The 23,985-nt window shown below is 32.5% G+C and overlaps 1 protein-coding gene across 1 annotated transcript in view; it reads left to right on the top strand.

Annotated features, from left to right (window-relative positions):
• The window catches only part of NBEA (neurobeachin), a 707,336-nt gene that overhangs the window by 109,218 nt on the left and 574,133 nt on the right, over positions 1-23,985 (top strand). The window contains exons 9-10 of the mRNA XM_019653151.1: positions 12,856-13,053; positions 13,624-13,757. Coding sequence (XP_019508696.1) covers positions 12,856-13,053; positions 13,624-13,757 — 332 coding nt within the window. The remainder of the gene's footprint in view (positions 1-12,855; positions 13,054-13,623; positions 13,758-23,985) is intronic.

Here is a 23,985-nt window from a genome sequence, read left to right as displayed (position 1 = left end):
GTTAATAAAGGTCTTTAAAACATGCAGATTCTGAATATAGGTTTTAAAAAATCCTAGATATAAGGAGTGTTTTGAATAATAGAATATATGTGTAAGTAGTTCTAAGGTGAATCTTTTGCTAAATACACCGCTCATTTGATCATATTTGTTTAGTAGTATTTGCTTTAAAACAGCAGTTCTCACCCTGTGGGTTGCGACCCCTTTGGGGGTCTAATGACCCTTTCACAGGGGTTGCCTAAGACCATCGGAAAACAAAAAGATATTTACATTACGATTCATAACAGTAGCAAAATTACAGTTATAGAGTAGCAACGAAAATAATTTTATAGTTGGGGGTCACCACAACATGAGGAACTGTATTAAGGGGTCACGGCATTAGGAAGGTTGAGAACCGCTGCTTTAAAATATCAGGCATATTGCTTTATAGCTGTACTATATGTGAAATACTAGAATGTCAAACAATGGTAAGAAAACTGTTCTATTTTTCCAGAGTTCTAATTTTTACCCCAATGCAAAGCAACAGTTATCACCCATGTTCAGGTATCTTTTGCCCATTGGTCTTTACATGGGTAAATCTTATTAGGTTTTTCTTCAATTATTTTACATTTTATATATGCTGACAAATGTCTCCTCTACCAAACTCAGACTACTCATGCTACTAATGGCCATTGAGGAGAAATAGTCTGATCTAATGCCATTGCCTCATTATTCAAAGATCTCCAATTGCTAATTTTAAAATATCATTATAAACACATGGATTTAAATGTATTTGAGATGTTTCATACTACAGCAGTTACCATCCTGTATAAAATTCAAATTGTCCCATGTTTGGGCAGTGGGTGCCTCCTCTAGTTGGTCCCTTTTGACATGATAGCTTCCTTGCCATGAGAACATTGCAGTGTTTCAGATTCATCCTAAACATTTTGTTGTTTCAGTCCTGGAATCAGCCATTACTCCAAGAATCCATAGTCTCTATTAGTGGGAAATTGAGGACTTCCTGTGTTTTAAATTCACCTCCTCTAAGTTAAATCTGTATTTTCTTTCTTTTACATTGAGAATACTAATTGTCAAGTACCCAGAGAATTAGAAAAGCCTATGATTACAGATACAAGTCTCAGAACAACAATACAAATACTAACCTACTGATATAATTACTGAAAAGTTAATTTGTTTTGCATATGCTCTCTCCATTCTCCTTGCCATTTTTATAGTTGATGTATGTTACGGGCTGAATTGTGTTCCTCCCCAAATTCATATTGATGTCCTAATTCCCTGTAGCTCAGAATGTGACTATATTTGGACACAGGGTCTTTAAAGAGGTCATTGAACTTAAGTGAGGTCATTAGGGTGGGTCCATTATGAATGGTATCCTTATAAGAAAAAATAATCAGGACACAGACATGCACAGAGGAAAGATCGTGTGAAGATAAAGGGAGGATAAGTCCGTCATCTGCAAGCCGAGGAGAGAGGCTTCAGAAGAAATCAACCCTGCTCACACCTTGATCTTGTACTTCTAGCCTCCTGAATTGTGAGAAAATAAATTTCAGTTAAGCTAATCAGACTCTGGTATTTTGTATAGCAGCCCTAGCAAACTAATGCAAGGTAATATCTACATAGTGAGTGTACATAGTTACTACACGCTATTCTCTATTCTTTTAACTCTTATTTAATCATTGTTCTATAAGTACCTATGTACTTGAGGTTCATCACAATTTTTATATTGATGTGGTTGGCTGTCTAAAACTCATTCTATAGTATATTCCTCAGGAACGGCTCATGGGAATATTATTTCTTGAGAATTGTATTTCAATAATATTAGTTTATCAGGTCATTTGCCTAGCTATGAAGTCCTTGAAAAACCTTTCTTTGAACATCTTAAATATCTTACTGATTTTCCTCTGGCTTGAAGTATTTTTGTTGAAAGTCTGATGAGTCTAACATTCTATTATGAGGCGTTTGCTCTTTTTTGCCTATGCATTCATGGGATTTTTTTCTGTTTTCTCTAAATCCAGTAATTTTGCTAGATGCATCTTGGTTATCTTGAGTTGATTTCCAGATAAGCGGTGTGTACTTTCAGTACGTCGTATTACATATTTTTGTGTTTCAAGCAATTTTTGTTAACACTGTTTAGTATTTGTTCTATTTCCTTGCTTTGGTTTGCTTACGAGACTTGACTATACATGTTTAGTTTACTTTGCTTATCTGTAATATTTGTTTTTTTCTTTTGAATCTTTATCTTCTTTATTTCTGTCTCATTTTTAAATTTACAAATAAAGGGAAACTTACAGAAAAGTTACAACACAGTAGTAAGCAATGTTTTTCCAGAGCCATTTGAGAGTAAGTGATGACATGATGTTCCATCATGCATGAATGTTATGTTCCTACAAATAAGAATAGTATTTTACATAATAACTAACACCAGTGTGTTACTGCCATCTAATTCTCAGATCCCATTAAAATTTTGTTAATTGTCCGTAATGTTATTTATAAGGAAAAGGTCCAGTTCACTGCGTTATATTACAATGTATCTTTAGTCTGCTCGTGGAGCAGTTCTCAGCCTTTCCTTCATTTTCTGTGTGGACGCCCTCTTCACCTGAAGCAGGCTTTGGTATCTTTTGCTGGCCACCTCCCAGGCCCCCGTGGATGCCCTCTTAACCCTTTCTCTATTCCAGTCCCCCACACTTGGCCAGGCTCTCAAACTGATCCCCACCCTTCTGCCCTCCACCCATCTTTCCTGAGCTCTTGTCTTTCTCATCTGCTGCTAGACAACCCTCTTGTTTAGATGCCATGCCCCCTCCCTGGATCTCTGTGACACCCCATGCTGGGTAGTCCCCCTAGGCATGTATGTGCTTCTCAATTCAGGGCTCTTCCACCCTACTGGCCACTGCAGTGCCTCCCCTCTACCTCCACCAGAGTCACCAACCTTGCTTAGCCATACCTGGTAGCTTTATGAATTTTCAGGAAGAGAGTAGGAAGAGGGAAAACAGCTTCATGTCTGTCTGTTTGCTTGTTTAACAGCTTTATTGAGATACAATTCACATGTATTAAATTCACCCATTTAAAGTATAAAATCCAATGGTTTTTAGTGTATTCACAAATATGTGCAACTATCAACATAATGAATTTTAGAAATTTCATCACCTCAAAAAAGAAACACTGTACCGTTTGCTCTCACCTTTCTGTTATCCCTCCCCCTACCCAGTCCTAAACAGTCACAAATCTACTTTCTGTCTGTAGATTTACCTATTCTGGATATTTCATTTTGAAATTGGAAAATGTGAGACTTTCAAATTTGTTCTTTTTCAGTTTTGTTGTGTGTGTGTGTGTGTGTGTGTGTGTGTGTGTGTCTGTGCACGCACATGTGCGTGTCTGTGTCTATGCTGAGTCCTTTTAATTTCCACAGGAATTTTAGGATCAGCTTGTCAGTTTTTGACAAACAAACAAACAAACAAACAAACAAACAAACAAACAAACAAACAAACACACAACAGCAACAAAAAACCCACCTTGGGTTTTGATTAATATTGTGTTGAACCTAGAGATCAATTGGGATTATCGCCATCTTAATAATAATATGCCTTCTAATCCATGAACAGGGGATGACTTTATGTTTATTTGGGTCTTTATAATTTCTTTCAAAGATATTTTGTGCTTTCTGCCATGAGTGAAATGCCAGAATTCTTGGACTTTTTTGTTAAATTTATTCTCTAGGATTTTATTATTTTGATGCTTTTGTAAATGTATTTTTATATTTCATGATCAGATTTTATTTACTAGTAAGTAAAAATACAATTGATTTTTGTGTCTTGATTCTGTATCCAGCAATCTTATTAACTTATTAACACTAATAGTTTTTGTTTTTGTGGATTGATTAAGATTTTCTATGCATAAGATTATGTCATCTGCAAATAGAGATAATTTTACTTTTTCTTCTCAATGTGAATTCTTTTTGTTTTTTTTCTTGCCTAATTGTTCTCCCTAGAACATTCAGTATACTATTGAACAAAAGTGAATAGAGTCGTTTTTCTTACACCGCTTTTAAGATTTCTCTTCTTGTCTTTCGCTTTCAGCATTTTTACTATGATTTATCTTCATGTTTGCTAATTTCTTTTGCTTGTTCAAATCTGTTGAGCCCTTCTAGAGAATTTTTCAGTGCAATTATAGTTTTCAACTGCAGAATTTCCATTTGGATTGTTTTTATGGAATCTATTTGATATTCTTATTTGCTATTCTGCATTTAATGTAACATTGTCATCGTATCTGCATTTACTTCCCTAATTATGATTTCTTTTAGCTCTTTACACATATTTTTAATGATCACCTTGAAGTCTTTTTTTTTTTATTAAATCTCACATCTGCTTACTCTCACTAGCAGTTTTTGTTGTCTTTTTTTTTTCCACCAAATATGGTCATATATTTTTTTGAATTATAAAACTTTATTGAAGTTTAATTTGCATATCATACAAATCACTTATTTTAAGTGTACAAGTAAATTATTTTAAGCAAACTTACAGAGTTATGCAAATTTACCACACTCCAGTTTTAGAACATTTCTATCACTCCAGAAAGATCCCACATGCCTGTTGGCAGTCACTCCTCATTCTCGTCCTTCTCCAACTCATACCATTTTATATAACAATTTTCCTCTGAAAATCCTTCTTAAAGGAACAACCCAATGGAGATTGATATTTACTCACGGATATGCTTATTATACCTTAGTGTATAATTTGGAAGACTTAGAAATAATCTAAATATCACAAATTGGGGTAAAGATATGAAAATTATTATATTTACATAATGGTTATATGTTATAGTCATTGAAATTGCATTATAAATTTTTAAAATCTAAAAGTATTATACTTAGTTACAAGGTGAGGTGGTTTTGCTCCCACAAGCCAAAGTAGGAAATAAAGTTCTTTGTATCATGAACTGGAAAAATTAAGACCAATTTTGTTTTGTATAAGAAGGGGTTTTATTAGGCATCTTACATTATATTTGCCTCAAAAGATTTTATAACTTCCAATACAATATATTAAACATTGTTAGGGCCGGCTGAGTGGCTCAGTTGGTTAAGAGCTCGCTCAAGGGTTTGAGCTCTGAGCAACAGCGGTTCGAGTCCAGCCGGAGCTGAGCTGCCACTGAGCTGCCAACAGGTGGCAGGATGGCTCAGCTAAAAAAAAATTGTTAATTCCATTGTAAGGAATAGGAACAAAATGAAAGTAAAGGTTTTGTCCCAGATGATGATGATATGTACATAAGTTGCAGCAGTATTAAGGCAGATGTGGAAAAGCTAATTACAGTGTACAGTGTTTTACAACACATTTTATAGTGTTTTATTTCAATTATTTTTAGAAAGCAAGTATACTGAGTTCTTAAGCATCATAGTTATAATTATAATACTCCATCCAAACCAAAAACAAAAAAGGATAAGAAGAATCAGTAAACTACTTCAGATATTGTTTTTAAAGGATAGTAACCATGAGTCAAAGAGAGTGATACCTTTAATGTTTTGCTGGACTTTTCACCTAAATTCATTGATGACTATAAAAATAAATTATATCAGTAATTATTAGTGTGATACATACAGCTCAAAAAAGATTTTATTGTTTGCAAGTTCAGTGTGTGGCAAAGAACACTGGTGATTTTATATTTAAGGTTGTTGTGTTTCTTAAAACAACCAATTCTTTTATACATACAAAAAATAAAGGGAAAAGGTGCAGGCCTCTATGAAAAGAACCAAAAAAAAATATTTAATTTAGAGAAAAACTGAAAAGTGGTGGGTGTCAGCAATAGTAGAAAACAGGAGTTTTATGATTGAATGGAGTCCAGAAGGAAGACTCAAATCAAGGAAAATGAAATAAGGTTTAATATTAAGAGTTAGGAATCGATAATTTAATTCTAAATTCTGAATTCCTCAATGAGGAAAATCATTTAAAAGTAGTTTAAAAATGATTAGAGGAAAAACATTAAAAAAATTCTATTAGGGTGAATTTCATCATACAACTTTACAATTCAGAGAAATTTTATTATAGCATTCTCTGTATGGAGCCCTATTATAGGCTTTATGGAATATGCAAAACTGTAAATTACCTTGAAGTACATTATAACCAAGAAAGGAGAGAGACATGGAAAAATCTAAACATTAATCTTGATTGAGCTTATAATTATGATATAATCTATGAACACTATGTCCTATGGGATCATGGAGAAAGGTTCTGATTGTAGGAACTGGGAAATGATCCATAGAGAAGATAACTCTAAAACCATTTCAGTCAGGCACATGAAGCTAAGATTAGCTTGAAGTTCATAAAGATTAAGTGATTTTTGTTTCTTTTGGTAGGGAACAGTCTTCCTCCCTCAAATACCTCTCATGAATTCATCCAACAAAATATGCTATGATTTTTCTTTTTGGATCCACTGCTACTTTTTAACTGGTTTCTTTTTCCTATGGGGGTGATAATTAGAATTTGCAAAAATCTTTAAAACCTGCAATCCAATTACAAATTTCTTGTTTAACTAATTAATTTTAAAAACTTTCAATCTGACTCCTGCTTTTGTCCATGGTGGAGTAGCTGGTGCGGGATGTACCCTGCCACTGTAAATGACTATAAAAATGGGCAAAATATACAAAACATTTGATTAGACATTTGTCAGTCCACATAGCACAGGCCTGAGATCCTTGAGAGTATGAAAATATTAAAGATGAGCTCAGTATTTATCCCATCCTTCTGGCGGTGACCAATATTTTTGTTGAGGCACAAAGGGGCTGGGGGCCAGGCATATCACAGTGGTCGTGCTGAGCCAAGGAGGTTGGGATCAGCTTTCAAGGCTGCTGAAACAGATGGAATTTGTGGGGCAGGGTCCTGAAAAGGAGCAAGCTGTTGGGGTAGGGGCAGTAGTCTTTATGAGGGTTCCCTGTGGGTCATCTGCCAAGGGCAGAACTGCATATGCACAGTGAGAGACTCCGTGAGCCCTAGCCGAAAGCAGGTGTGACCAGGAGCAGAAGAGAGGTACCAGATGTTACACAGTTGTTTGAAACTTTGGAGTGTTGGCCCAGTGAGAGAAGGTTTAGGCCCACATCACAGGTGTTCAGTAATTATTGTACAAATGAATGACAGTAGTGGTATAGAAATTTCGGGGGTTTTCTCTACCAGATTATAATTATTCACATAGTTATAATCAAATAATTTCTACAAAATATATCTTTTATCATTAGATAACATTGATTGCAATTTAATTTTAATAAGTTCCGATCTACCAAAATATTCTCCTGTACAATTAACTACATGTAGATTAAAGATGTTGGCTTGTATCAGAAAAATGAATTACATGAAATTGCTTGATACTGGCAAATAATTGCTTAATTTGATATAAGTAGTTCTTAGTATCATTAGGTTAAATATTTTTCTTGGAATCAGTTTATCAGTGATGTGTTTCTCTTGTTTAATATTTGAAATATTGCAGTGATTATAGAGCTGGTACTTGGCACTTCTTTTAATTTGATATATGCCATTATAATACGTTTTTAAGATAAGATTGGGTGAATCATTTTCCTCTCTGTAGAAGTACTGACTTCATGCATTGACATTTTGTATGCTAATCCATTTGCCATTTGTTGGCATGCTTGTGACTGTAATCTTTTCTCTATATTCTTGCTTGTTAAGGGTGGTAATAATGGTTGCAAAGCATGCTATTGAATAAAATTCAACAATATACCAAATATTTACTATATTCAAGGAACTGTTCTAAGCTTTGGGGATTAAAAATGATTAATTCCTTGTGAGAATAATTATATCCCTAAATGTTTATAATTAAAAGTTAATGTGTGTACCAGAAAGGAAATATAATGCAAATACTAATAAATTTTTGTGGGAGGATGTTTATTTAATTCCAGCTACAGAGGGTTTAGGAACTTGTCATAGAAAAGAGAAGTTCCTTAGGGTTCTTGAAAACTAAGCAAATTTTAGAGGGTTTTCAGGACTTGATAGAATGTGTGACAGAAGGCATGGTGGGAAGGACAGAAGCCAGGGGCGTACAGGATGTGCATATGGATTGACCCACAATCAGGCCTGGCATCATGGTAGAATACAGAGGAGGAAGAGTGATTTATGGTGGAATGCGAGGATGATTATGATAAGTTGAAGCTAAGTTATTGAAGGTTTTAATATAAAATAATGATTTGAATTTTCTGTTTATGTGAAATTATCAGAAAATTTGTAGCAGGAGAATGGATATATTTTATGAATTTAGATTTCTAGAGAAGTTTGAAAATGTAGACATTAGATCTGAATTATTTTTTTAATGAGTCGGGATGGATTATTTAATCATTTTGAAGGGAAAGTGTACAATTTGCAGGTGGCAACATTCTCTTAATTATACATCAGGTAGTATGATTCATTGGCTATTGCAATGTCATTACCATTTTAATATCAGTAACACTTGTCACAGTGATTCTAGGGAGAGCAATAGGTATTGTCATGTATATGTTATTCTTACATAAATTCAGTAGAAAAATGGCTATGATTTTGACATTGGTGAAGTTTCCTGACATTATTATTAGAAAATAACATGCCTCTGCTCTTGTAGCAATTAGATAAACCATTTGTTTTTGGTGATTAGGATTCTATTCAACAATGCTGTCTTTGCTTCATTAACAACTATTATGTATCTGCATTCTATCTTAAGTGTAATATGCGGTTACCATAAAATTTATGGTAAATGTTTTATGAGTAACATTTATAAAAAAATATTTAACATGGACAAATGTTTGCATAGTATTAACTAGAAAAGAAAGTAGTAATAATAGCAGCTACCATTTTGAGTGGCTTTTAAAGAACCAAGTATTGTTCAGTGTGCCTTATTTATATTATGTGTTAGGTGTATAACAGATGAGAAGTAAATAGCTTGTAGACTGGTACACATGTGGCTGATAGATTTGGGGTTAACACTCAAGTCTAACTGATTTTACAGCTAAGATTTTAACTATTGTACTGTACAAAACTGGCAGTGAAGTAGATTTTTATTTTTAAAGCTTTTTTCTATATAATTAACACATAACATTGTATTAGTTAAAGCTATACAATGTACTGATTCACTAAATGTATGCGAGTATATTGCGAAATGATTACCACAATAAGGTTAGTAAACGTCCTTCCCCTCACATAGTTATTTAGTGTGTGTGTTTAGAACAGTTAAATCTACTCTTTTAGTGATTTTCAAATATAAAATACAGTATTGTTAACTATCATGAGTGCACTGTGCATTATTATATCCCCAGAACTTATTTATCTTATAATTGGAAGTTTATACTCTTTGACCACCTTTACCCATTTTGCCTACCCTGCCCTCCACCCCTAGCAAACACCAAGCCGTTCTCTGTTTCTATGAGTTTGGTTTTTGGTTTGTTTATTTTTAGAGTGAGATCATATGACATTTGTCTTTTTCTGCCTGACATATTTCACTTAGCATAATGCCTTTGAGGTCCATCCATATTGTTGCAATTGGCAAGATTTTATTCTTTTTTTATGGTTGAATAATATTGCATCGTGTGTGTGTGTGTGTGTGTGTGTGTGTGTACATCACATTGTCTTTATCTGTTTGTTCATTGATGGACACTGATGTTGTTTTCATAACTTGGCTATTGAAAATAATGCTACAAACATAGGAGTACATATATCTTTTCTCATTAGTGTTTTCATTTTCTTCTGGTAAATTCTCAGAAGTGGAATCGCTGGATCATATGTAGTTCTATTTTTTATTTTTGAGAAATCTTCACACTGTTTTCCATAGTGGCTACACCAATTTACATTCCCACCAAACAATGTACAAGGGTTCCCTTATCTCCACATTCTCCCCAACACTTGTTATTTCTTGTCTTTTTTTTTAAAGATTTTATTGGGGAGGGGAACAGTGTTGGGGAATTGGGGAAGGGAACATTGTGTTTTTCCAGGACTCATCAGCTCCACATCAAGTTGTTGTCCTTCAATCTTAGTTGTGGAGGGTGCAAGCTCAGCTCCAAGTCCAGTCACCGCTTTCAATCTAGTTTCTGGGGGGGGGCAGGGGGAGGCACAGCCCACCATCCCATGTAGGAGTTGAACTGGCAACCTGATTGTTAAGAGCATGTGCTCTAACCAACTGAGCCATCTGGCTGCCTGTTGGCAGCTCAGCTCGGGCGCAGCACACTGGCCCATGTGGGAATCTAACTGGCAACCACACCACGTTGCTCAGAGTTCGCGCTCTAACCAACTGAGCCACCCTGCCGGCCCTTTCTTGTCTTTTTGATAATAGTCATTCTAACAAGTGTGAGTTGATATTTCAGTGTGGTTTTAATTTGCATTTCCCTGATGACCAGTGATATTGAGCACCTTTTAATGTACCTGTTGGCTATTTGTATATCTTCTTCAGAAGCATGTCTATTGAGATCCTCTGCCCATTTTGCAGATGGATTGTTCGTTTTTTTGGGGGGGGGGTTTGCTACTGAATTGTATGAGTTTTTTTATATATTTTAGCTATTAATCCCGTATCAAATATATGATTTGCAAATATTTTCTCCTATTTGGTTACCACTTCATCTTGTTGATGATTTCTTTTGGTGTGTGCAGAAGCTTTTTAGTTTGATGTTGTCTTGTTTGTTTTTGCTTTTATTGTTGCCTTTGGTTTTGGTTTCAAATAAAAAAAATCCTTAATTTATAGTAGGTCTAGAGCATACATTGCTCTTCTTGTATTGCTGTTCTCATCATTTACACATTGCTTCTTGTAGTGCAGTATCATCAACATGAGAAGGCAGCACATGTACACTTGATTAAACTCCAGCTTGCCCATGACTCATCCAACTCTTTTGTCTCTCGTTATTTGGTCTGTTTTCCCAGTGTCTCAATGTCTTGTATTCTCTTCCCCAAATTCTTCAGTTATATACTTTCATTTCTACAAATTAATTCATGTGTTTTACTTCATCAAAATAATTCTGCTTTTGATCAGTGCTTTGCAACATAAGTAAAAAATCAAACATATTCATGAATATTTATGAACTTACTGAAATACATCAAAATACATTTATGATTTTACTGAAATAAATACATATTTATTTTATAATACCAGAGCAACCAGTGAAGAAAGCAATTAGATGGGTTTTGTTTTGCCAGTATTACTACCTAATACATTTAACTCATAATTTCATTCAAAAATTGATTATCTTTTAAAAAAGTCTTTGTTTCTAGTTTCCATTGTAATTATCATCTGTGCTTTAGTACATTTAGTACATTAGGGACTGAAAAAGAATAATTTTAAATGAGTACATATTTTAAACCAACCTCTCGCTTGGGTAGTGTGAATCTGTGAGTTAAGAAAAGATTAAAGTTTTAAACTTTGAGGTGAGAGATAAGGTGCTAGATTTCACTTAATTGAGAGGAGAACAAAGGCTCTGATTCAAGGTAGTGCAATTTTGTTAGTTAATTTATAATATTGAAATACGTAAACATATTTACATTTCCAAATTAGGAAGTACCATCCAAAACCACGTATACACACATTTTTAATTATCTGTGCTGCTCTTGTCTTGGCACATGCCTTTAACTAATGGTTTGCATCCAGGTTCAAGTTAAGAAAGGCTCTCTAGATACTAGTCCAGAAGTGGAAAACTGGCTAAATTTAGCCTGACGGGTTTAGTCAGCACAGTGTTGAACATGTTTGATTAAATTACAAATTAGGTGACTTTATGTAAAAATCACAATTTTGTTTCTCTTGACAATTATGCAAGAACTGACAATATGGTACAATAAATGACTTGAGCTGAGCATTTGGGGTCACTTTTAGACAAGACATATACACGCTAGTTTGAAGAAGTCTCCACATGGCCCCTTGCACTTATAGGCATATCTGTTTGCCTCCTGTAAGACTTGAGTTTGAAATATTTGGTTTAATCTTATTATAACATTAGAGTAAGAAAATGGAGCCGCATCAGTTAAATTATTTCTTTGACCCTAAATAAGTGTCATGAGATAATTAATGGCAGAGCCTAGATTGTAATCCAGGTCACTTCGCTGTCAATCAATTAATACTGAGTACAAGCTAGAAGACTTGGCATTTTGTCCTGGCGCCATCCCTTATGGCTCTCATTAACAATTGATTTTCATAGTTGTAAGTTGAAAATAATAATACTGATAACATGTGATTGTTGAAAAAGTTACATATAATTTGTCATTGTCAGGTTCATTTCTGCAGAGAAATTTTAAACATGTCTAACAATAACTTTGGTATTACGACTGGCACATCTTTTATTTAAAGTGGTAACATGTTTTAATAAACTTCTTATTTTGGTTTAATATGGCTATTGTGATACTTTTGTGGAGTTGCATTGGTATTGAGTATGTTGATATACTTTTTATAGTAAAGACATATTTTTGCATATAAACATTTTTCATAGCCTCAATGATAGTCATTTTTATATATAAGTAATTCATGTGCCAGGCACTCTGTGTGTGTGTGTGTGTGTGTGTGTGTGTTTGTGTGTGTGTATACGTGTACACACTTCTGAAAGTATTAACAAGAAAAATTTATCGAGTATTGCAGTAAAATTTGATTTACATTTAATGTCATCTGGCCTTATATATTTTCTAATAAAACCGTTTTGTAAATGATCAAAAACAGTCAAAATGAGAAAATGAAGATCTAAGTGTTTATTAGCATAATGAAATTTAACTCATAGAACTGAAATGACAATAACAAAGTAATATAATAAAATAATGTCTGAAACATCTTAGAAGGGTCACAAGTTTCTATTATGTTAAATTTTTCTCTGCTTTAAAACTTGCTGTGTTACATTTAAAGTGAGTCTTTAATTTAGTTTTGTTTTTTCAGAGCACCTTCAAGTTTAAATCTGAGAGTGATATTCATTTGGCAGAACATCATAAACAGGTTCTGTATGATGGAAAGCTTGCAAGTAGTATTGCATTTACATATAACGCCAAGGCCACTGATGCTCAGCTTTGCCTGGAATCCTCACCAAAAGAAAATGCATCTATTTTCGTGCATTCTCCACATGCTCTAATGCTCCAGGTGGGTGAATACTAACTTAGTTTTCATCAGCATTAACAGTATCTTTACCTATTAAACATTGCTCATTTAGAAATCCACAATTACTGGGGTGTATTTTTGTTGTTGTTTTCTAGTTCTTTGGTGTTTTTGGCCTTCTACTTTTTTGAGGGGGCCATAAACATAGACTTTACCTTGGACTTGTTTCCTTAACAGGATATATGTCGTTTCTGTTATCTTGTATATTCTTTGAAATAAAACAGTTGATTAGCTGAACGGATAGTTGTTGATATAAAAACATACTTTCATTTAAGAACATATTACTATAACTCCCTAACATAAAATTACCTGGGTATCTCCATTAGTAGTATTTCTTATTCTAAAATAGCTTTTGATTTGTAGCTTCATATTATCAGTATAAAATTCTCTCAACTTTAGATTTCAAATTGTTATTTTATATATGTATCAATAATTATATAATTGAGGGTTTTTAAAATGTCTGATGTTAATTCTTTTACAAAGTTATTTGGGACAAGGAAACAGTGATAACATTATGCTTAGAAATGTAATAAAAATTTTTGTTTTTGAACACAGGATGTGAAAGCTATAGTGACACATTCAATTCATAGTGCAATTCATTCAATTGGAGGGATTCAAGTGCTTTTCCCACTTTTTGCCCAACTGGACAATCGGCAGCTCAATGACAGTCAAGTGGAAACAACTGTCTGGTAAGTTTTCTTTGTGTATTTTCATATATTTTTTACATGCTTAGTTTATGCCTTATATACTTGGTACTGTGTAAATATATTATTTGGTTTTTATTCTTAAAATGCTAATAAAAATTTCTTTGGGGCCAAGGCAAATTGTATTAACGCAATATAAACAAACCTGACACTGAGATTCCTATAACCATAAAGGAATGACTTTTTCATAATAAATAAAAGATCCCTCACCAGATGTAGCATAGTGATTATAATATGCATTTGAGGAAAAATCTTGGTCCTGACCTTATCCTTTGAAAATACTCATGGTTTAAATTGTCCATGAAATCCTGTCGAGTTAAACAACATTACTAGATAATGTGTATTCTGAAGAATACTATTTAATATAAGTTATATAATTTATATCTTAAATACTGGTATTTTTTGTAATGCTATTACAATAGACTAGCATAATATTAGTTGACATTAGCTTTTCTTTATATATAGTTCATGTTTGAGAACCCAGATCTAACTAGTGGCATATTTGTGTTTATATAAAAATTCAGTATATTCTAATTAGATTGATTTTATGTGCAATTTTTGTAGGTTCCCTCCTTTTTATAAAAAAATCTCATGCATCAAACTATGATTTAATTTTATATCTTAGAATTATATATCTAAGAAGTTAAATGAATTTAACAGCTATTTTGACTGTGTATATTGCTATGTTTGGAGAATTTAAAGGAAAAGTGATATAGAGAAACATTAATTTCTACATCAAAAATAATATAGGAGTGCTTCATTAGTATGAACACATATCTATGAGCTCCTTCGTCGTCATCCAACTTTGAATTTAAGAAAAACTAGTGAATAAAGTTAATATGGGAAAAAAATTAAAGTCCATTGCAATGTAACATGGTTTTATCATATTTATTTTCTAAATTAGTTATTAACAAAATTCTATTTTAGTATTGCTATTAATATTGTCCCTGTATTGGGACTGTCTCTATATAAAGTATAAATGTAAATATAAATGTGAGCTATACCTTTACAAATTTCAGTTCCCATCCATGGGTCATGCTTTCTTTCATGTAAATATAGTATAAAGTTTGAAGTTTTAAAGTGAAAAGCTTTGAAGTGAAACGGAATCCTGGGGTCATGCCCTGCTGTGATACTACTTTGCTGTGAGATATTAAATAATTTCATTGGTAGATCAACCTATTGGAAAAATGAAACTTTAAATTCCATTCCTGGATTTAAATTAAAACTGTTTTGTCTTTATCATCTACGTCACCCAGTACACATTATGATCAGTAATTAAAAACCTTGTAAGTGCTATGAAAAGAAGTTGGATATGAAGTAGCCAGTAGAAAACTCCATGTGTAATTTAAAGGTTCCTTATGAATTAACATTAAACCCATAATTGTTTTAACCTGACATGGAATTTTTTGCTTTGTGAAGAAAAATTAGAAAGATTTTGCAGTTTGAAGTGTTATTACTAAAGTTATGCACACTAATTTATATCTTCTTGAATAGTTATTATAAAATCTTAGTGCTAAAACTATATTTAACAGGTTATCTGGTCCATTCATCCAAGGCACATGGTTATTTTTCATTGCCTGTTTTCAAAATTCATTTTAGTGTTTATATCATATTTTGGTATTTAAATTGTATTTATTTTATCATGATAAATGACAGTGTAAGGGGTCAGCATTCTGATTTTCATTTTAATTTGTTTTTAGTTCTTTTACATCATTCATCTTAATTTTCCTGTATTAAATAACTTCAACTTTTTTAATGATATGTAAGTGGTTGGTTTATAGTCAACAGAAAACATACAATAAGAAAGATATCACTCTCCTCTTTAATAATATTACACTCCCAATTCCAAGCTACCTTGTGATTCAGTTATGGGCTATTTTGAATTCTTATGCACTACTTTTTCATTAATTGTGTCAAAGCCCTTGAGGCTCACTTGTTTGTGGACAACTGTATCAGTAATACAATCTTCTGTTTAAAGATTTGTAGGGAATATTAGAGACAAGTGTGTGCATTGGTGATGGTCTTTTGGGTTTCGAAATGTTAAAGGCAAGCTGTTAAATGGGATTTCTCCATCTGTTTGAAGAACACAGATTCTTAGCCACAGGGCAAGGACTGACAGCATTTCTTATATTCTGGGTGTGTCATAAACTCATATAGATGAAGGAGACCTTGAAATAGGACATGTCATTGTATTTTTTAATCAGTAGAAAATCGTTCTAAAGGAATAAGAATCTATTTGAAGTTTTTAAATCTTCCAAATTTGATTTACTCTTTTTTGAAGCTCTGTTTGCATAATAAATACATCCAAAAATTGCAATTTACCTAATTCTTAATTACTTTTTGGAGAAACTGAGCTAAACTCTAGAGTAAGTCACTTCTCTGCCTTCTGTGTTTCAGCTGAAGCATGTTTCCATGCACTTTGCTCCCCTCAGTAGTCTCTTTTTATGGAAATTTTTACTGTTTCTAAAATACTTAACTTCTGTTGGTAGTATCATACCATTGTTATAAACCTTGATGAGTTTTACTCTATATAGGGGCTTAGTATTAAAATAATTTGTTAAAGGAATAATCTTATTTTCTGGAGTCTTTAAAAATAGACTATTTGTGCAAGAGAATTTTTGTGCCTTTGTTTAATCATGAAGGCTACATATTGCAGTTGTGTATATGTGGGCAGACGGGTTCAAATCTCAAGTTTACTGTTTATTATTAGTGCAACTGAGTGTGTTAACTTTTTTGTGCTTCAGTTACCACCATTATAAATTAGGAATAATAATAGTTTACTGGATTATTTAGATGAAATGCAATAAAATATTTAGATCGACATGGTAAGCACTCAGTACATGTTGTTTTTGATATGATGAAAATGTGCTAGGTGATCTACAAGATTTTCGCTGATACTATAGTTTTATATTAAACTATTTACATGTTATCAATCTTAGGAATTGGTTGTTATAATATAATTACTTTATATTTGAATTTCTTTTTACCAGTGATGTTACTTATAATTGAGGATTACTTATGTAAATAGGACTTATATTTTGATTTTCAGGTGTAGAAATATTAGCCTTTTTTTTTGGTGAGAGAGGTTTAAAATTGAGGAATGTGTTAAACTCAAGTTTTGAACCAAGTCAAAGAAAGAAAACCAAATCAAACAAGCTAGGACAGGTTTAAGATGATTTTTCTTTAGGTGGTTTTTGGATTTTGTATAGCTGCCCCCTTACTATATACATCTCAAGAAATAACACGTACTATTCCCTTTTTTTTAAACATGTAGTTAGCCTATCATGGCACAAAAAAAAATAACCAACAAAGGAACAGAGAAATATTATTGAACTGAGTTAAACAGCTTGTGGCAACACATACAGTACTTTTGATGTGATCTGTTTTTGAGTAAGTAAACTAGGTCAATATGTAGTTATCGTTGTGATTTTATCCTGTTCATGATGATTCTCAAGCAGGGTGATCACCTTAAATAATTCTGACAAGTGATCAAAGCTATTTGGATGTTTTGTCATTCCTCAGGGACTAGTACTATTTATGATGGACTGGTCAATTCCTCTCAGTCCATTGAATATTGAGAGCAGTATCTACACAAATTGCCTTTGACTAGACATTTAATAAATACTTATTTAATGACTAAAAGAGTGAGCAAATATTAACAAATTATTTCAAGAAATATAACTTCCATCTTGAAGTAATCATGTCTTTTGTATTTATAGGAATGACTCAGTAAATTAGAAATTTCATTTTCGTTTGATTTGGACGATCATATACCTTGACTGCAAAAGACATGTCCTACCGCCCTCCTTTTTAAGAATGTATGTTATTAAATACTATGGGTGATAACAAAACAAAATATATCTTATTGTGTGGCTTTGGAAGAAATTTGCTTTGAAAAATTATGTTTTCTGGCACAATATAGAAATAGGCTTTTGTATATCAAACAATGAAAAATACATTAAGAGAGTAGTTGTCATTAGAGACAGTGTGATGTGATGAGCAGGCCTTCTTTGGGTGTCAGACAGATTAAACTCAAACTGGTGTCCTATCACATACTATCTGATCGTGGGTGACAGGGATGTCCAAGGATGTGTAGTAGTAGCATGTGGTGTTTACTGAGTACTTACTATGTGCCAATCACTGTTTATAATTGTTTTATCTCATCTAATCATGTTCTGCTGATAAGGGACATAAAATTAAGTAACTTGCTCAAGGTCACAGAGACTTAAGTAACAGATTAGAACCTAATCCTGAAGGCCTAACTCCAGAGCCCTCACTGGAAACCACTGTGGACAACTCTGAGAATCAGTTTTGCCAGCTGTGGAATAATTTTAATCATGCCAATTTTATTTGATTGTATATGCATTAAAATAAGATTGTATATGTAAAGTATCATAGTGTCTGGTACATAGTAAGGATTTAATAAGTTTTTTTCCTTTCCTCAGTAAATATTGATAGTCTATTGATGTGATGCAATTTTGTATTACTAAAATTTATTTTAATGCTATTTTGACGCTGATAAATATGAATTTCAAGCGATCATGTCAATTAATTCTTGTAAGGATATAAATGTTTTTCTCAGAAAAGTTTTTTTTTAATTATGATACAGTTTGTTTGATAGACTGCCTGATGAAATATAAGATATAAAAAATTAGAGTCCCATAAAGCATTTATATCAATGATTTTATCATTAAGAATCCTCTTGTACTACGAATATTTATGATCATTAATTAGTTTAGTGAACTTAAACTAAGATTTTTTTCTTAAAAACAATCTTGCTAACCAGTTATTACAGTAATTATCTTGAAATTTTTAGCCCCCTTAATAATTAAGCGGCTTCCTTAATAATTAAAAGTTTCATTGTAAAATTCTAATTAGCAATACTGCCAGACGTAAACCAACAAAATTACCTGGAAATTTCAGCCTTTCAGTGTCTAACTACCTAGACCAGATTTCTTCCTGTACTTCAAAGTGACATAAAATCCTTTGTCTGACCATGTCTCCTATTTTCTTGTTCAACAAAAAGTGCCTATTATACATACAATGTCAAAATTTTGTTATATATTTTTAACTCAATTGACATAAAAAAATCAAACGTGATTATTTTCAATAGGCAAAAGAAGTGAAACCAATACTTGTTTATAATGATTGTCTCTCTTGGGTAGATTGTTGTTCATATATACAGAGTAGAATTATGATTTCATTTTCCAAAAGTATTTCAATACATTTGACTATATACCTATAGAATCATTACTTTTATTTTCTTTATATTTTTTGGAAATGGACATCTGTTACTTTTTATATCCATATTTGCTAATTTGCCTTTTTTGTAAAGATTACTAAATTAGTAATGAAAATATTCTTTGAAGTGAAACAGACACAAAAAGTGCTTTAACAGCATATATAATACTACTACTATTAGAGGAGAAAAACCAAATAATAATATGTATAGTGAGATTTAATGAGAGTAAATTGGAACTTAAATTGAATTCACTGTGAAAATTAATTTATAAGGAGTAAAAAATAAAGCACATTAAGTATTATGCCTGAAATATAGAGAAATATTAATGTGATATTCTAGTAACTTCCTCTTTCGTTGGCAGGCAAGTCCTTTTTACTCAAAGGAGCCTGCCTGCACAAAGATACATAATAATAAAGTTTATAGTACATTTAGCAATTTTAAGTGTTTTTCATAATAAGTAATTGCTTTTGCTTTTGTACAGTAATTTTTCCATAAAAAGTTTCCTTTAAATTTATTGAAATCCAATTTTAATGCTACATTACTTTGTGCTATTTCAGGATATGGCCCATAATTTTGCCCCTTAAACACTTCTGGTTTATCTTTACCAAAAAAAGAAAAAAAGGAACATATCTTTAACAAGCTTCTTGCCTTAAGTTTCCTCTAGTTTGCATGTCCATATCTTCTTGTCCTTTAATATTTCAACCATATCTTGTAACCAAAGGTATTTTATTTTGTTCATGGAATAGCATTCATTTCTTTCAACTTTTCTATGCTTTAACATTCCTTTTGAAAATAAGTAAGGTAAATTGCTTCATTTATTTTGATTTTTATGATAGTCATAGTATAAAACTAAAATTAATATTATTTACTTTTACAAGGAATATTGTCATATGCCTAAATATTTACAGTTCATCCTCAAAAGCTGAGAATATTTCTGATGGAATGCGGGTGTAATACTAAGAGTCTCTGAAGTGTTCAGGCTCTTTTCCCTTCCTCTCTCTGGACCAATTGATGTGCAGTGAGTGGAACCTTGAAGAAAAGAATTAATAGGGCATCATCAGGAGATTGTAGTTAATTTAGTATTATAATTTTATTGGCTTTTATTTTAATTTGTTTGTAGACACATGATCTTCTTAGCTAGGCTGACAACTCCCAAAGCTGTTTTGCTTGCTGCCTTCTGTTGAGGCTTATATACCCAAACGATGTGAAATGCATCTCTAAACTCAACATGCCTCAAATAAAAACTCAGGTTTTATTTGTTTCTATTGTTTTTAACATTCTTTTTATTTTTACATTTAAAAATTATTTTTATTCTTGTTAAAAACTTCATTTTTTAGAGCAGTTTTATGTTTACAATAAAAATTTACAGAGATTTCCCATATACTCTCTCTCCCCACACATACATACATTCCCAATTATTCACACACCTGAGTTTACTTTTTTTTTTTTCTTTAACCAAGAATGAATCTAAATTGATACATCATAGTCACTCAAAGTCCATAGTTTATCCTAGAGTTCACTCTTGGTGTGCATTCTGTAGGTTTGGACAAAAGTCTAATTATTGGGTTGTCGGAAAAGTCATGACACATTTTTGCAATGAAAAACAGAAAATATAATACTATAAAAAATATTTTCACTACCCTAAAAATCCTTTGTGCTCTGCCTCTGCACCCCAATCCCCAAAACTCAAGAAATGAATCTTTTTATTGTCCCCATATACCTTGTCTTTTTCAGAGTGTCATGTAGTTGAAATCATACAGTGTGTAACCTTTTCAGATTGGCTTCTTTCACTTAGTGATATGCGATTAAGATTCTTTCATTTTTTTTCATGGCTTCATAGCTCATTTCTTTTTAGCACTGAGTAATGTTCTATTGTGAATGCACTGCAGTTTATCCACTAGCCTACTGAAGTACATCTTGTTTGCTTCCAGGTTTTGTCAGTTATGAATAAAACTGCTGTAAACATTTGTGTGCACGTCTTGTATATACGCTTAAGTTTTCAGCTCCTTTGGGTACATACGAAGGATCATGATTGCTAGATCATAATGATGAAAGATGTTTAGTTTTGTAAGAAACCTTCAAATTGTTTTCCAAAGTGTCTGTACTATTTTGCATTCTCACCAAAAATTAATGAGAGTTCCTGTTGCTTCACATCTTCACCAGCATTTGGTCTTGTCAGTGTTCTGGAATTTGTTCATTCTAGTAGTTGTGTAGTGGTTTCTCATTTTAATTTTCATTTCATTGATGACGTAAGATATGAGATACTTTTTCATATCCTTGTCATCTGTATATATATTTTTGGCGAGGTGTTTGTTAAGGTCTGTGGAACATTTTTTAATTGGGGTGTTTGTTTTCTTATTGAGTGTTAAGAGTTCTTCGTATATTTTGGATAACAGCCATTTATCAGATATATCTTTTGTAAATATTTTCTCCCTGTCTGTAGCTTATCTTTTAAACCTCTTGGTATTGTCTTTCTCAGAGCAATTACTTTCTAATTTTAATGAAGTCTAGCTTACCAATTATTTTATGTATTGTGATTTTGGTGTTGTATCCAAAAAGTCATCACCATAGTCAAAGTCACCTAGGTTTTCTCTTATGTTATCTTCTAGATTTTAGTTTTGCATTTTACATTTAGGTCTGTGATTCATTTTGAATAAATTTTTGTAAAGGGTCTGTGGACTGTTTCTAAATTCACTTTTTTATATGGTTATCCATTTGTTACAGTACCTTTTGTTGAAGAGACTATCTTTGCTCCATTAACTGTCTTTGTTCATTTGTCAAAGATCAGTTAACTATATTAATGGGTGTTTATTTCTGGGCTCTATATTCTGTTCCATTGATCTGTCTATTCTTTCACCAATATCACACTGTCTTGGTTACTAGAGTTTTATAGTAGTTCTTCAAGTTGGTAGCATCAGTCTTCCAACTTTGTTCTCCTTCAGTATTATGTTGGCTATTCTGGCGTTTCTGTATCTCTGTTAAACTTTAGAGTCAGTTTGTCAATGCTGATAAAACAACTTACTGGGATTTGATTGGTATTGCAATAAATCTGTAGATCATGTTGAGAAGAACTGACATCTTGACAATATTTAGCCCTACTATTCATGAACATAGAATATCTCTTCATTTGTTTAGTTCATCTTTGATATCGTTATTGAGGGTTTTGTAGTTTCCCTTATAGACCTTGCATATCTTTTGTTAGAAATTTAACTAAGTACAGTAATACCTTGGTTTGTGAGCATATTCGTTCGGGAAACAAACTACTCATATTGCAAGACATTGCTTGTTTATCAAGTTAAACTGTACTTGGTTTGTGAGCATAATTTGTTCTGGAAGCAAACTACTCGTATTGCAAGACATCGTTCATTTACCACGTTAAAATGTATTAGGGATGTTTGCTCGTCTTGCAGAACACTCTCAAAACAAGTTACTTGCAATCCAAGGTTTTACTGTATTTCATTTTGAGGGTGGTTATGTAATTGTTATTGTGTTTTTAACTTCAAATTCCACTTGTTCATTGTTGGTATATAGGAAAGCAATTGAGTTTTTTATATTAACCTTGTATCCTGTAAACTTGCTATGAAACATTTATTAGTTCCAGGAGCTTTTTGTTGATTCTTTCAGATTTTCTGCATAGACAATTGTGCCATCTGTAAACAAAGAATTTTATGTCTTCCTTTTCAATCTGTAGATATTTTGTTTCTTTTTCTTGTACTGATTTAGCAAGGACTTCTAGTACAGTGTTGTAAAGGAGTGGTGAGGGGGACATCCTTGCCTTGTATCAAATCTTAGTGGGAAAGCTTGGAGTTTTTCATCAAGGATGATGTCAGCTCTAGAGAAACGTTCTCTCTGTTTCTAGTTTACTGAAAATTTTTACCATGAGCCATTGCTGGGTTGGGTCAAATGCTTTTCCTGCATCTATTGATATGAGCATGTTAATGTGATAAATTTTTTCTGCCTGTTGATGTGATGAATTGAATTAATTGACATTTGAATCTTGAACCAGCCTTGCATACCTTGGATAAATCCCAGTTGGTTTAGGTGTATAATTCTATTTATACTTTTGTTGATTCAATTTGGTAATATTTTGTTGAGGATTTTAGCATGTATGTTCATGAGAGATATTAGTCTATAGTTTTTTTCTTATAATGTTTTTGTCTGGTTTTGGTATTAGAGTGATATTGGCCTTGTAAAATGAGTTAGGAAATAGTTCCTCTGCTTCTATCCTCTTAAAGAGATTGTAGAGAGTTGCCAAAGTTTCTTCTTTAAGTGTTTGGTAGAATTCACCAGTGAACCAGCCTGGCACTGGTGCTTTGTTTAGAAAAATTGTTAATTATTGATTCAATTTCTTTGATAGATGGAAGTCTATTGAGAATTTCTGTTTCTTTTTATGTGAGTTTTGGCAGATTGTGTCTTTAATGGAATTGGTCCTTTCATCTAGGTTGTCAAATCTATGGACATAGAATTGTTCATACTATTCCTTTATTATTATTTTAATTTCCATGGGATCTGTAGTTATATCCAGTCTTTCATTTTTTTTGATATTAGTATTTTGTGTGTCTGCTCTCTATTTTTCTTAACCTGGCTAGAGGCTTATCAATTTTACTGATCCTTTAAAAAAAAACCAGCTTTTGGTCCTTTGATTTTCTCTATTGATTTTTCTCTTTTAAATTTCTTCTATTTGTACTCTTAATTTTCATGATTTCTTTTCTGGTTGTTTACTTGGGATTGATTTTACTTTTATTTTTCTAGTTTCCTAAGGTGGAAACTTAGAGTATTGATTTTAGACCTTTATCTTGTCTATGTATGCAGTATGGAGGTCTGAGCACACAATTCCAATGTATGGAGGGATAGTTTTCCCCCATACCACGAAATAGTTCTCTATGACACCAGCTTGTTCTATAATTTAACTCAATTCCGGTACTGTCTACCTGGGGATGGCATCAGATCTCACAAGTCAAGGGCTCAGTC

Source organism: Hipposideros armiger, unplaced genomic scaffold, assembly GCF_001890085.2.
Source record: "Hipposideros armiger isolate ML-2016 unplaced genomic scaffold, ASM189008v1 scaffold_198, whole genome shotgun sequence".
Classification (NCBI taxonomy): Eukaryota; Metazoa; Chordata; class Mammalia; order Chiroptera; family Hipposideridae; genus Hipposideros; species Hipposideros armiger.
The sequence above is the reverse complement of the archived record's forward strand: the minus strand, read 5'-3'. Positions and strand labels throughout refer to the sequence as shown.